General features: G+C 38.5%; 1 protein-coding gene across 1 annotated transcript in view; it reads right to left on the bottom strand.

Moving 5' to 3' along the window:
* Positions 1 to 288: 288 nt before the first annotated feature.
* The window catches only part of RB1 (RB transcriptional corepressor 1), an 82,780-nt gene continuing 67,062 nt past the window's right edge, over positions 289 to 16,006 (bottom strand). Inside the window, exons 18-27 of the mRNA XM_072850215.1 lie at positions 9,943 to 10,061; positions 9,364 to 9,509; positions 8,224 to 8,369; positions 7,537 to 7,641; positions 6,356 to 6,469; positions 6,098 to 6,264; positions 5,142 to 5,172; positions 4,067 to 4,209; positions 3,561 to 3,610; positions 289 to 2,307 (exon numbers count right to left, since the gene is read on the bottom strand). Of these exons, the coding sequence (XP_072706316.1) occupies positions 2,234 to 2,307; positions 3,561 to 3,610; positions 4,067 to 4,209; positions 5,142 to 5,172; positions 6,098 to 6,264; positions 6,356 to 6,469; positions 7,537 to 7,641; positions 8,224 to 8,369; positions 9,364 to 9,509; positions 9,943 to 10,061 (1,095 nt within the window). The 3' untranslated portion in view covers positions 289 to 2,233. The remainder of the gene's footprint in view (positions 2,308 to 3,560; positions 3,611 to 4,066; positions 4,210 to 5,141; positions 5,173 to 6,097; positions 6,265 to 6,355; positions 6,470 to 7,536; positions 7,642 to 8,223; positions 8,370 to 9,363; positions 9,510 to 9,942; positions 10,062 to 16,006) is intronic.

The raw sequence follows: 16,006 nt of genomic DNA, 5'->3' as shown, positions 1-16,006 counted from the left end.
CCAGACCACGATACCGGCCTGTCTCTGCCAGAAGCATTAGCAATGGTGACCCTGGAACAAAAGGTCTGGCGACAACATCATGTCCAGAACATCCTGTGGAAACTTCTGAAGGTAACTCCAAGCCCAACAGTGCAACTATTTGGACCAACACCAGTAGGGAATCACTGGAGATGGAGTGACCTCTGCTTCTACCAGCTGCAGAATCATGGTGGAAGTGTGATACAGCGGGACATCATTACCATATGAAGTTGCCGTCTCATCTAATAAAATAAAATTACCAACTATAAGTCTTTTAAAAGCTATTTTATTTATCTTGAAAGGAGAGAAACTGATTAGTTGTATAAAATATTATCATACATTTGATGTAAAGCCTTCAGTCCGTTTGAACAAAAAAAATACATTGTCACAGTAAAGAAATAATAAATCTGCTTAGGTGCTGGACTCTGTAACGTTACCACTCTAGCCAAAGGATCATGGCAGAACTTCAATGGCTGTAACAGAGCTTACAGTCAGTGTACCCCAATGTTAACATATATTCTGCTGTAAAACTGCAAAAAGTGAGAAAATAAACATAAGATACTCTAAAACTTCGGTACATTTTTCAGGAAGAAAGTTGAAGCCATACTGAGACTAAAAAAATAACTCAATTTTATTTTAAAATTCATTGACAAATCAGTGTGCTGTTTTGTAGAATTTTTAGTAGCTCTAGGATTAGCTTCCATTCAACGCAAGAACGGATCTTTAAGATGTATTAGTGTAAGTATTCTAGGTTCAGCTAAACAATTTCTAGATAAGCTACCTGGAGAAGATGATGTTTTAAAATGTTTCTGTAATGAATAACATGCTTTTCTGCTATAACTGTTTTAATTTAAGTAGCTCTGAAAGCTAAATTTCATAAAAATGGGTAATTTTAAAGCAGGACTTCATTTATTTACTTATATTTTAATCCACTGGAAGTAAAATATGTGCTTTCCTTAACTGGCTATTTTGCAAACCCTTTATCATTGCAAGAAAAATTCCAGTATCTGAATCAGTAACTTACAAACATGTAAGCTGAAGAAAGTTCTGGGGTCTGGGTTGGTTTTTTTTTTTGCTAGTTGTAACAGTTCACAAGCTGCCTATTAAACTCTGCCTTTTCAGTCAGATAAGGCAGACTGATTTTCCCAGCATAGGCCCATCAAGTTTGGCTTTGGTGCAGACGCTGCAGTAAGGCCAACGGGAGATGCCCTGTGCTTTTAGAGGCCAGGCTACGCTCACCTGGAACCCAACTGGAGACACTCAGCTTTCAGCTATAGGAAACAGGTTTGGTGCCTGTTTCTCAAGCTATTTGGCCCAGCTACACATAGGTGAAAATTTGAAGAAATCAAGAAATTCTACATCAGTAGAATTTTGAAATCTTATGTGTACCAGGTGGGCTTTAGGTTTGGGGTTCTTTTTCCTTTTTTTTTTTTTTTTTTAACTAATTGAGATTTTCCAAAATAAGAAAGTGCACATCAAGTACTCTGCATATGGGAAGAAGCTTCAGCTTCTGGGAGGAATCTTTGTGGGATTTATATTCCATGAAATTCAAACTGATGGGCAGTGTAACTAACTGCCCTCTGAAATGCCACTGGGGTGAGAGCTGGGGAAGGAAAAACTACAAAACACTAAGTACTGGTTTCAGTAGTACGACTACATAATGAGTTCACTTTGAATTCAGGTTGTACTTCTAATGTGAGGCCCTGACTCTGCAAGGTCTATGACTGCTGTGCAGTTTAAGTTAATGTGAATCTGATGCGCTAATTATATACAGAGACAAATCTTTGCAGTATCTGGCCCCTCATTTTCAAAATTTGCAAGTAATGAAAATCTAAAAATTAAATCTAAGAAACAAAATTAGTGCATTTCAAATCATTCTAGCTAATGTTTTGTCTTTAGACAGAAAAATTCAATCCAAGTAGACTGAATTGGCTTAAATCAGTAATGTTGCAATAGGAAACTAAGACACCTTCCAAGTCTGTTTTTAAAATCCTCAAAAAAATATATAAATTAAATTCAGTGGCTTACATCGTATATATGCTACATCATAAGGCAAAATATAATGAAAAACATTTAAAAATTTAAAAAGTCCAAACGCTTTCAACTAGCAGTTCAGAATAAAAAGCAACTAAAAAAGCAAGTCAATTAATGAAGGCTGTAAAACAAAAACAAGCTAAGAGGGCCTGCAATGCAGCCCCTGGTCCTGAGAAGAATCTCACTTTTCTTCACTGGCTGAGGTATCGTTTCCGTCATTCAGCTTCTGCTTTTGCATTCTTGTTCGAGTAGATGCTTAAAAAAAGAGAGAGAAAGAAATTAAATACTTTCTTCAGAATTACTTCGGACATCATTATTTATTGTAAAAATTGATAATGACACATGGAATTGAATTACACTATTCTAAATAAAACAAGTCCCACATTTTAAAAGTAAACACGTAATTCTGAGTTGCTTCAGCAATTCCTGCCCAATCTCACACATCTTAAATTCATTCCACCCATTCACTGAAGTTCTCATTGCTTCTGTACCCTCAACTTTGTTTTCATCCTTAAGGCGGGCAGATGGGCTGCATCACGTAGGGATCTCGTCTTGTTGCCAAGCAGATGCTATGGGCTGAACAGTCCCCACATCCCACAGCCAGCCTGCAGAGGAAATGCCTTTTCCCCCCTAGTGACACACACTAACACAACTGGACATGACAGAACATCCCTTCTTAACCTCTGCCACAAAAAGAACATTTCCCCTACCCTAAAATAAACGAGAGGTGCCTAGATCCGTACTTATACCTATCTCGATGAGCAAACCCTTCCTAGGTAAGGATTTTTAATGGACAAATGCGCTCAGCTACAGAGCTCAGATTCCACCAGAGAGTGAGAACGCCTGGTCAGACCAAGTGTGTTCCTTCTTGGGAGTGGAAAATACAACTCAGATGGGGAGATGGGGCCGTTTTGCTTTTCATGAGCTAGATTTGAGTTTCACTTGAAAAACAGAAAAGTGATCCCATAAAATCTGGAAGAAATGCTGATCCGCAGTAGAAGAAAAAGCAGTCTCGGGCATTTTAGCATAAAAGACAGCAAAACAACATACAAAATTACATACAATTTTCCTGTGTATATAATTTTCCTTTACTATACTGTAATCGCCTAAAAAGGTGTTCTGGTCAACTAAATGCTGCTGCAATTACTACTGATTTCTACCTGCAAGCTGTCAGCTGGGGGTCTTTCACTGGAACAAATAGGAAAGCCTTGGCAAGCATTGAAATCCATTTCAAGAATTCTAGTGTTTATGAAGAATGTGTCATGCTCATTTTCTTATTTACATGTAATACAGCAGCTTCTATGCTGCTGTGTCTAATATCCTCAAAAAGGCTTTTGAGGATTTCCATTTTATAATCTGCATTTCCAAGATTAAATGGAGCAAGTACAAAAAATTAAGCAAGTTACTGAAATGACATCAACGTTGAGCAATGTTTTTATCTGAGTGGGCATAAACTCTTTTATCCAAGGCACTCACTGCTGTGCAGTTAATGAAAAAATAATACTCACTCATTTCTGCAAGCTTTTGTTGGAACTTGGACTCCTGGGGTAGGTGTTTGCTGTATACAGAAAGCATATGGTTAAGCGGAAGTTAAAAAAAGCAAAACAACTTTTTATCCTCATAACCTAACTTTAAATCAAGGTTAGTTCATTTCAGTGCTATTGCCTTTTCTTACAAAGATGCAAACTCTGTTCTCCTCCACACTAAGCTCAAGAGTGGCTTGATTTCTCATACGTCTAAAAAATTTGAGTTTTGTTTTTTAAAAGACTGACTAAAGATGACAGCATGGTTTAGCACTCAGCAGTAACACTGGGATGCTGGATGTAGAGGCACCATATAAATCCTTGCTTCTGACATCAAAGCATCTAATTGAGAAGTATTACATCTCTCATTTAATATATTTACTAAAGTTCACAAATTAACAGAAGTTAGGATTGCAGGAAGAAGTTTGGATGGAAGGCCCTGAGAACCAAATATACCTAAGTTTACTGAAAAGCTGAGAACAATCTCTTACCTCCCATCTGCTTCGTCTTGCCCTTCTATATCAAAGCGCAGCCTCTTCAGTGGCTTAGGAGCAGCGCTTACTTCTGCGCTGCGCTTTAGCTGGCAGTCACTGTTGCACACCATCTGGTTTATTTTTTGAAACTTTTCAGAAGTCTGAAATGGCAAGAAAATAAGGAAAGAATTGCCAATAAATCCTGAAACTACTCAAACTTTCCAGATTATCCACTAAAAAAATTAGGCATTCTAAAACTCTGCAGTTTAAGAACTCTATCTTCTTTCAAAGCAACTAAAATAAAATGCAAAACATTTTAAAAGTGAAGTCTGGATATTTGAAAGGAGTGAACAGGACACCCTTGTAATCTTTGTGCATAGAGATTCCATAAAACACTAGGTGTGCTGGTTTTGGCTGGGATGGAGTTAATTTTCTTCATAGTAGCTAGTATGGGGCTATGTTTTGGATTCATGCTGAAAACAGTGTTGATGATACAGGGATGTTTTAGTTGTTGCTAAGCAGTGCTTATACTAAATCAAGGACTTCTCAGCTTCCCATGCTCTGCCAGGTGCACAAGAAGTTGGGAGGGGACACAGCTGGGACAGCTGACCCCAACTGACCAAAGGGATATTCCATACCATTCGACATCATGTTCAGCATATAAAGCTGGGGGAAGAAGGAAGGAAGGGGGGGACGTTCAGAGTGATGGCGTTTGTCTTCCCAAGTAACTGTTACATGTGATGGAGCCCTGCTTTCCTGGAGATGGCTGAACACCTGCCTGCCAATGGGAAGGAGTGAATGAATTCCTTGGTTTGCTTTGCTTGTGTGCATAGCTTTTGCTTTGCCTATTAAACTGTCTTTATCTCAACCCACAAGTTTTCTCACTTTTACTCTTCTGATTCTCTCCCCCATCCCACTGGGAGGGGAGTGAGCAAGTGGCTGCATGGTGCTTAGTTGCCGGCTGGGGTTAAACCACGACACTACGTTAAGCTAGACACACTCACTGGCCAGTTCTACAGGTGTCAGCAGGCTATCCCATTCCTCCAAAAGTTACATGCATTCAAGACCAGACATTAAAAATGTTAAAACTCACCCCAAATGATTCACCAATTGACACCAAAATTCTGCCAAATGAAGAAGAGAAGTGTTTTAGGATTAAGCTACATTTAACAATGATAGACACATCCACTAATTTGCACAGCTTAGCATAAGACATTAACAAAGTCTCCTCTTCTCTCTCTGCATTAACAGTGCAAACGCAGACTGCATTTCACTGTGTTGAGACCATTCACGTTTCCATTCAGGCCAGTGAATGCTGAATTGCCAAATCAACCGTACCATACAGACAGAAAAGAAGCTGTGGCTTGAAAGACTCAGAGGTCCCCACAGTCCGTCCCTTATCAGCAGGAAGACACTTCAGTGCTGGATACCCAGATAATCATCTTTTCATCATTACCTTTAGGTGTTTGCTAATCAAAACCATGCAGGACTTCAACCTAAAATATACAATAATATTTTAACTTTTGTACACAGTGGGCCAGGTGCAATGGGACTCACTTGACCCTAGTTTGAAAAACCCACTGGAGACTTGCACATTTGCTGTCATCCTCATCTGCTAAGAACTAGTGACCAACAGTGTGAAATGTTCTGTTCAGTCAACTAAATACTCTGAACCATTTTGTTCCAAAAAAAGTATCTTCTCTTTAAACAAGTGTACAAAGCTCATGTATGTTTTTCAGGAGTGTGAGCCAGAGTCAAAGCCAACATTTGAACAACTAGGTCAGAAAACCCATCCTGGATGTGACTATTTTTAAAAAAAAAAGAAAAAACACCCAAACTCCTTGAGCACACTGACTCGACTGAAACAGAAAAGTTCTCAAAGATGAATAAAGATTCAAATACAGGACACAAACTTTTAACCAGAAAATATATAATAACCACAGACTATCGACAAACTAGACTGTGCAGTTTTCTTCCACTAAATATGCTTCCACTAAAATCCCCAAAATGCTTTTAATTTAGTCAAAGAAATGCTCGTTAACAACCTACCTAGACCTTGGAGTCATCTTTGTGGGTGACTGAAACCCATCGGAGAATTTGTATGGGCTCTTCAAGGGTGAGATGTAGATGTTATTGCCAGCAGGGACACGCCGAGGAGAATTGGAAAACTGGTATGGGCTGCGAGGAATGTGTGGGATAGGTGACAGAGTGGGAGGCTATAAAAACAATAAAATAATCATGAGGTTTTAATGTCTATCTATTCCCAGTCTATTAAATGATGAATACTGAACACAACTAGCGGCTTACCCTGTTGGAGGCATACTGCAAAATGTTTGTTTTCAGCTTCTGCATAAACACTAAGTTGTAGAAGACTATAATGGAGTCATACTGCTCTTCCCTGATAAGAACACGTTTGAAAGTCTACATAGGGTGAGAGAATCATACACAGTAAAAAAGAAAAAAAAAAAAAGACAGTTTTACATTTGACAAACTCAAAGCCATTAAAAAAAATCTGTGTTAGATACGAGCTAAGATGGCACGTGTATTGTAGGCAAGCCACTGCAACTACTATTTAGAACTGTTTTAAATTCTTTTTTTCAAACATGTATGAACATCAGTAGAGGCACCTACTTAAGTAATTGGCACAGCCCCTTAGTGTGAACGCAGTTCACCAGTACTTTAACAATATTTTCCAAATTTAAGCTCCTTTACTGAAAATTTACTTTCACACATACAATTGTCAAAAAAAGACTTTGCTGCTGTGCACACCTTGCACAGCTGAAAAAATCATTACCAACCTGCTGTGGATAAAACAGTTCTTAAGGCTTGGAGACGAAAGTATGGAGTTTAGCCAAGATGCGCAAATACACTATGAGAAATTCTGCTACTAAAAGGATGCCTACAGTTCAATTAACTGATTGTTTGTTTGATTTCTATTGATTTAATTATCATTTTGTGCAAAGATTTAAGTACAGTAAGGCCCTTACAAAGAAAGGAACTTCTTAGTGTCAGAATTAAGCCTGCAACTTTAATACATACATACCTTTTTGATATATAACCATACATATGTATTTGATCTCTTATTTCTATTGAAAGCTTCCACAGAAAGTTACCTGCTTATCTCCCCTTAACGCTGCTAGGTAACTTTTAAAAGGACTTGGGTTGTCTTTGAAAATCCTATTAGCACTAGACCTGAATCTTTCATCCAGTCTCCAAATAGAATCATAACCCATTATTTAGTATCTTTAAGTAAAAAAGTGGAATGAAGTTTGCTTTCTGAGGAGAGTTACCAAACCATTTGTGCAAGATGTTTAAAGAGACATTTACTATTGGAGCCAGTTTTTTCCTCCACAAAATGGAGATGCAGTGAAACAGAAGTTTTCTTTTGTATGTTCAAGTGTAGTTTGTTTTTTTGTTTTAGACAAGCAGAGAGAAACAATTAGTTTATAACATTTTTATGGAGGGATAACATTAAAGAATTTCCATACCTCTTGATTTGTGTTGGGAAGTTCCTTGTATGCCGAAACGATTATTTTAAATCTAAGATCTACATTCTTTACTTTGCATATGCCATACATGGAACACATCATGATCTATTAAAGAAACAAGATAAGACAACTGGAAATGCAGAAAATGAATTCAGCTTCTTCATTTCAAGTTAAGAAATCAACTGATGAGCTTTCTATTACTGATTGTGCTCTGTAAACTAGCACGCTTCATAATATGAACTAAACTTCATAAGAATTTCCAGAATGTAAGTCAACTACTGTTCCCTCCATTTCTGTCTGACAATCAACTAATTGGAGCTGAGAGTATCTTCTTAAACTCATTTCACATGCTGCAATTTTAGGGTAGAATAACAAAACATTTATCAGCCACACATGTTGCCTTCCCAAAGAAAACCAGTGTTTTCTTATGCAACTTACTAGAAAATTTGGTGTGTCTTCATTATTTTGAAAATAGCTGTAAACAGTATTTGAAGATCCCATAGTAACCAACTGCCAGTACTTAAAAAAACGGAGATGATAGACTTCACTCTAAATTAATTTCTCCTTTGAGTGATCAATAGAGAAATAATAAAAACTCAGATTATGATTTCTAATGGCTGAAGAATGTATAAGGAACATTTTGTTCAGGTCTTTTTAAACTTTTTAAAACTTTTTTGTTAGTGTTACCTGGTCCAAGTGCCTGTCTCTCATAAGTTCATACTCATTTTGCAGTGTGTGCTGGAAGAGAGTCCAGATCAAGGGTTCCAGGTCAGGATGTTCAGAGAGAAGCCGAAAGAACAGGGTATGTAGTCGAAGATAGGCCAGTAGATACACTTGAGAAAGAGAGAAGAAAAATAAACTGAAATGGTAATAATAGGGGTATACAAAATAAAAGGAGCACAATGGAGGATAGACAGCAATTGAACGGTCACCGTCTCCCACTACAACTATAAGCCATCAAATAAAGGTAGTAGAAGCCAGGTTCAAAATAAATGGAAAGAAATCTTCATACAACAGGTAGCGTACACACAGAAGTCCACACTAAACAATGCCGCACGCGTATGTCTATGTTGATTCAAAAAGAGTCTGAACAAGCATTTGGAACACAAATCTACTAAGAGTTACTAAGTAGACATATTACAAAAGGCTCAGGAAAACCCCCAAGCTGGAGGAAGTCAAAGCTTCGGAAAGCATTCGGGAAAGCACCATATATGGTTGCCCAGTTCTTAAGCTTCCTGTGACATCTATTTATGGTCAACGCTGGAAAAAGGATACTATGACAGAAGAACCCTCCATCTGAGCCCATATGGCCACTCTTACAATCAGTAGATAAGTTTTCAGTTCAAACTTGCAGTGTGTAAGTTGATAGTCCCATTGACAGGACGAGAGGAAATGGCCTCAAGTTGCGCCAGGGGAGGCTTAGACTGGATATTAGGAAATTTTACTTCCCTGAAAGGGTTGTCAAGCATTGGAACAGGCTGCCCAGGGAAGTGGTTGAGTCGCCATCCCTGGAGGTATTTAAAAGACATTTGGATGAGGTGCTTAGGGACATGGTTTAGTGGTGGTCTTGGTAGTGTTAGGTTTATGGTTGGACTCGATGATCTTCAAGGTCTTTTCCAACCTATACGATTCTGTGATTCTGTGTAGAGCTCATGCATTAACCTGCTGGCATCTTTTTACTATTTCTTCCAACGGCAGCTGAGGGTTTGCATGGTGTTTACTACAGATTCTATTATAATCTTTTAAGAAACGTTAAGCTCCAAAACCCAAAAAGGATAAATAGAAAGAGATAACTTTGCAATTTCAGCACGTATAGAAGCAACAAACCTTTTTTGTAGAACAGAGAGAGGGAGGTAGATTTCTGTGGTTTCTGTGTTTGAGGGGTCACAGCTGGCTGAGCATCTGGAGTGGAAGTAGCACCTAGAGGAGGTCCAGATGCTTTCTTCTTAGGAGATCTCACAGGAGAAAGATAGCTGGAGATTCAACATATATTAAGCACTTCAACATCACAGGATAAAGGAACAATTTTATATGAATAATACTTGCAGGATCTCTTCCCTCTTCACCCATTAGAAGAAATTAATTGCTACACTGTAACCTGTCATTCCCATATCAGGAATTAAAAATTCAAGGTATTGATTAAATACTTGATAAAGGGACTTCTTTATTCCTCGACAAGTAAGAAAACAAATTTGCAAGTACAAGTTTGACAGGGCTTGTAAAAAAATATTTCAGAATTTGATTTAGCTAAATTTACATGTATAATAAGAAGCAGCAAATACAACAGTTCAACATAACCTAAGTACCAAGCCTAACAAGTAGGAAAACAGAATACAAGGGGATTTAAATATTAAGGGCAATATTAACTTCACATTTTACTAGACCTCAAGCACACATGTCACTTACAGGTCTGCTGCAGTGTGATTATGTTGGACAGGTAGATTGAGAGTGGAAGTGGGCTCAGGCTGATCAGCTTGGCCTTCTCGTTCTTTTGACTGCTTGATAAGATCAAACAGAGGTGACCCCTAGAAAAATGACGGTAACAGTACCTTATACCGAGAATAGACAACCACACTGCATGGATTTTGTTCCTTCTTCTCTAAAAACAACCCCCAAAATATCATCCTAAACAGAATATTAATGCTTTGAAATACTTCAGAACACTCATATTTTGCCAGATAAATTTTAACTATTTAACTGACAAATTTTAACTATTAAATACACGAAACACTTTTTCTGTTTCAATAGCAGTCCATTAGATATGGGCTAACTACAGAGTTGAGACACAGCTGTATTCTAGAGTCTTACTACTTCCTATTAAATAGCCATTCCTGAGAAGAAGAGCAAACAATACAAGAAAATACATAAAAGGTCACATTTCCAGGAAAAAAAAACCAAACAAACCACAACACATTGGTGACTAAAAGTTACTGCTGTATCTAGCGTCAATCCATTTCTGCTGCAACATCTACCCAATATTTTACATATATACAAAACACGGTCATAACTCATTTAACTGCACCGGGGACTATTCAGATCTCTACAGCATCATGTTCCAGAGCTACCTCTGGCAAGAGTTACAGTCACTCACATTAAGTCTCTGCCCTCATGCTCAAAAACAAAAGCCATTTTGATTTTAGGTCAATTATCGTACTTCAGGCAAGGCAGCTGGAATACATCTGAACCTACTAAGAGCTTGAGGTAGGAGACAATGCAAAGAGGATGTAAGTGGAATGCAGAAGGTTCTGGCTGAAGCAACATTAGTACTACTGCTGACAGTGGCAATAAACAGCAGTCTTGCAGACACAAAATCTCAGGGTTTTGCTGCTTGTGTGTCATGTACAGAGTAGAATTATGCTGAAACAGCAAGACTGCATGGGAAATATATTGGTACCATATTTATAATTCATTTTGAAAATGCAGGGTTGCTGGCTTCTGCTTTTTATTTTCTTTAAACAGGAGACTCATCCTTGAGCACAATGTTGCCTTTCAACAGTGCAGCATCAGAGCTCCCGAAGCAACAGAAGAACACCTGATTAGCAAATATCTGCCTTCTCAGGGGGAAAGCAGTGTCCATAAGACTGGGAATGAAGTGGGCAAAACCAGACATTCAACATTTTCCTCCAAATGATCTCCCCCAAAAGACAGCAGTAAAATCAATCAGCTCAACACTTTGTACATAATGCATCATCTGATTGTCCGAGGTCTATTTGATCCTACAAGTGCATGTTACTAATATTAAAATAAGGTGGCACAGATGACAAATCTGTAGCTACAAACAGGAGCACAGCACACATGTAAAGCAAGCTGCATCACCGGGCTAAGGCAATAAGAAAAGGCCTAGTAAAACTAGACCAGATTTACTAGAATTAAAACTAGCATTACAACTTTCCTCATTTAGCCTCATTTCTAAAAAAAGAACACTTTTCTTCTGAAGTGCACCAACCAAAAATTCAGAGCAACAAGATGAGAGTGACTTAAGATTTACAACTTTTCACATTGTGCAATTTTTAAACTCTGATTTTGGCAATACTTGAGCTGTTTCATCTGTAACAGAAAAACATCAGTTACTGACTCATAACCACATAGTTATTTCTCCATCACTTCTCAACCAGATCAGCTCTTGGGCTGGTTTGCACCATCTTTCCCTGGACTTAGGAGTGCACGCACTTCTCACTTGTTTCTTTCAGTGCTGCCCTTGCTGGAAATGCCGAAACATGACCTTCACCATTTATCATTCTTCCGGACACTTGGCCTCTTCCTATTTATTATTCCCATCAGTGTTTCACTATGCTTTGAAGAATCCAAGTTTCTTTCCCAGAGCAATCACTAATTCATTGCTGAAACATCTCTTGATTCCTTGACTAAGAGTGAATCCCGCTTCATTCATTTCACATTTTAGCTATTAATGACTGAGAAAGGATTGTTTCCAATGAAGCATCAGTAGGAGGAAAAGGCATTTATAATGGGAAATAAGAGGTCAAGAAACAGAAGCAAAAGTTACTATTTTGAAGCTAGTGCTTGAGACTAGCAGTTCCAGGTCCTCTCTCAACCCTGCTCCAATTTTCACTACACAGTGTGATTTCATTAGATAAGGTGAGGGGACACAGCCGCTTGCTACATATGGAAGGGACCTGCCTACTTTTGCATCATTTCCACTCCTCCTCTTCTACTTGCCAGCCTTGACAATCAGTCAACCTCCGCGTAAGTCAATTCAATGCACTGAACCAGCAGAAAGTTAACAGAAAAAGCAAAACCAAATTGAAGCCAGCTCTGCAGAGAATCACAAGCAAAGCCAGAATAGGCATTAAGAAAAGACAGGGCAGCAACACCACGAAGGTTGTGAGCAAAGCGGGAAAGAGCAGAAAACGGGGAGTACGAGATGTCCCACATTTACTGAAAACAACCTGTTCAATCAGCTGACTGGCATGTGAAACTTTATCGTACAGGAATTTATGAAACCTACCGCTGCTCTCCATCAGTTATATGAACTACAGTCAGCAAGATGATATTCTTTGTGTAGAAACATCTACTTACAGAGACCGAGTAGCAACATGTAGCGAGTCCAATACATCTTTTCTGGCTCCCACAAATACTAATTGACACTGTGATTAAAAATGTGTCAAGATAAAACAGGGTGTTGGCCCCCAGCAGCGCCGACCAGCCAGCATCAGCAATGGTGGGATGAGAGAAAGCACTGACTCATTGCGTGCCCTTGGGCAAACCATGGTCGGGTTGCCTACCCTGACTGCAGAAACTGTTAGCACTGCGGTTGCACAAGCAGCAAAGGGTTATTTAGTTTTCAGACCTGGTGAAATTTAAGGTGGGCATTCTGCTGACCACAATGTCCACCTTACCGCTGAGAGGACTTTAGATAAAGCCCTCTGTGGTCTTTCCCCAGTGACCTCTACCACTCTCGCTGGCAGCTTTCCAAATGCTCAGCCACGTAGTTGGAGAAGAGAAGTAGGTGCTACACTGACAAACCTGGTGCCTCACCAAAACAAAACAAAACAAACCCACAAAAAACCAAAAAAACAACAGAGTATGCCATAATGTAGAAATACACAGAGGCAAGTTTTCTCAAATGCACCTACGCCCCACCCTGCAAAACTGATGGGTTTAATTATAACCTTGCCTCCTTTCTTTGTATTTAAAGATGAACAAGACCTCTATTTAGTGAATCTGAAGCGCATTCTGCAGCTTGCAGGGAGTTTTCAAGCTTATCAGGGCAAACTCTGTTCAGCTTCAGTCCCACTACTTGGTATTCAACAATCTACCTCTCGCTTGAACAAGTGAAATCTAATGTCATTAACCAGACAATTACCAGTCCTCCAAGTAATAGTCACAACAGAACTTTAACCCCCAGGTCCAGCTTTATCGAACAGGAATGTTTATCAGTAACTTGTTTCTAAAGCAACATTATTCACGCTATCTTTTACAAATTTTATATTGCTTTTTAAAGCTTTTAAACAGCATTTCAGGTCAGCAGGTCACCTCCAGTGAATTCCTTTCACATGAAAGGAGTTTTACACAGCTTTTACTTTAATGCTCAGTAAGTGATTAATGTTACTAGATGCAGACACAGAATAAGTTTTACTAATTAAGTGAAATGCTGCTTTTCATTTCAGACTTCCCTGCGATGGCTAGAGAAGCCCCATTTTATTAGTGCGAAAAGGGAGAAAGCAATTAAGGCTTAAAATTTCTCAGGGTCAAGTGGCCACTAGCATCAGAATGAAGAATAGAACTGAAATTTTACTCAGTCCCCTCTCACACTACCCAGGGCTAACTGTAATTCTGCCACGCTAAACTCTGTGAATTAAGCGGGCCTTCGTTAAGTGAGCCTCTGCAGGATGCTTCCCTGCAGCAACACCTGCATCGCAAGCATCTGCAGTGGTTTTTCCCCAGTCTGAAAGCTCCTTTTATGGACAAACCAGGCAGAATTTCTTGTCAGCTAATCTTCAGTTGGCTGTGGTGAAGCTACAGGACACACAGGTGCCTCCCAGCTTCCTGATCTTTACATCAGCTCTGTCCCAACAACATGTTTAACTGGACTTTGGTTTCCATGAAAAGATTAAATGAAAGACCTAAATCCTTATGGAGAACAGCTACCCTGGGGTTTGGGTGTAGTCCACTGACTAGAGAGGAAGTCCCTGAGCAGCTTTATTCTCAGCAGTGCTAATTAGCAGTTCACAGTATTTTAAGAAGTGCTTTTGTCTTTGTTTTCTATTGCTTTATGTTTTTATTCTTTCTAATAATTTCACAATACATTTTCAGGTTTTAGTTATTTGTCCACAATAAATTTTAATGCAGAGTTTATCACTAAACTATGTGTATATCTCAATGTCAAGCTCCCTCCTTGGGGTTACTTTTTTGTTGTTATTTTTTGTTTGTTGGTGGTGTTTTGTTTTTTTTTTTATAATCAACACCACCTCAAATTATTGAATCAGCCAATACAATACATAATGTTAAGAAATGTTCTTCTTCATAATATGCTAAAAGGTGGCTGTGATTTTGCAAGGCAAAACAAAGCCGATTTAGAACTGACAACTTTGGAATGGAAGTGCAAAGACTGGATCAGCACGAGCTATTTCCACTCCTCTTTCCCATGACAGAATTGCACACCCAGATAATTGACTTTTGCTTGCAATTTTATTTTCAGAAGCTTCACGTGAAAATTAGTATTCAGATTTCTGAAATAATTTAGGCCTGCCAAAACAAAATATACTTCACAGTCTAAATTTAAATAGTATTTACCATGAAAAAACAGTAAGATTAAGGACCATATTTTAATTTCAAACATATGAGTTGTGTTATATAGATTATGATCCTAATTAGGGCTTGCTCTTACAAAATTTATCAAGAAAAACATTAACAACTGCAGTGTTAACAGTTTAATTCATATAAGAATACTGTCAGATCTGCTTTTAACTCCTTAGAGCAAACGCATGTTTAATACAAGTCCTATTCCCACCTTACTGATCTCCAGCATTTAAAATCAAGTAATGCTGTCATCAAGCTTTGTGAGGATGTCCTTTTAGATAAATGTGTAGTATGCAGAGGAAAAATACAAAAAGCAGAAAAAAAAACTGTGACTGTTAATTAGTTCTGGTCATTTGAGAATGATATTTTGACGGATTTTTCCTCCTCACACAAGAGGCTTAGAAAGTCATAAAACTACAAAGGAAGTGACAAGCACATACTGATACACATACAAATCATGAAAACTCTGATTATTTGAAGTCCTTGACACAAAGCACATGAGCAGCTGATCTGAAAGCGGGTATCCTAGCCTCAAGCCTGTTAGGAGTCTTCAAGTTCAGTTCTCTCATGTTCCAAATTCTTATAAAATAAAATAGCTATTGCACCAAAAAAAGAGTAACTGCTCTCTGCTCTGGCACGTAGGACCCATTGTGGAAACATGGAACTGATTTAGGCAGTCTCTAGTGTGTATACATACATATTAATATGAAAACAAGCATCTCAATGGGAGAAACTGAGATTTCCTATCGAAAGTTATTTGAAGGCCTAGTAATAAAGGAGTTCATATCTCAAGTCAGAGAAAGAAAGCCAGGTCACCACAGCATAGATATGCATCTTAAACTTGTGTTGCTCTAAATAATGCTGCAAATTCATTCTCTTTGCAGTTTTACAATAATCTAGTCTTCCTCAAAAGCCTCTGGAGAGACCTGGAAAATCTTGGTAGAATTCAGAAATTATTTCAGAACAATCAATACCACCATTTTCAACCCCTCTACTCCCAAAATTTCTCTTCACCAGATGGTTTTATATTAATCAATTATCTATGTTTTACAGGGTCTCTCAGCAAAGGTCCATGGGGCCACCTCACTGCAGGATACAAGAGCATCATCAAAATATGCTTCCTAGCAATGGAGGATGCATGTGAAAAGAGCCATAAAACTTCTGAGAGGCCCACCAGACATGTCTTCCCCAGAAATTACGAGAAGGTGGG

This window comes from Ciconia boyciana, chromosome 1, assembly GCF_034638445.1.
Source record: "Ciconia boyciana chromosome 1, ASM3463844v1, whole genome shotgun sequence".
NCBI classification, from domain to species: domain Eukaryota; kingdom Metazoa; phylum Chordata; class Aves; order Ciconiiformes; family Ciconiidae; genus Ciconia; species Ciconia boyciana.
Note: the sequence above shows the minus strand (reverse complement) of the source record. Positions and strands in the feature narration are given on the sequence as shown.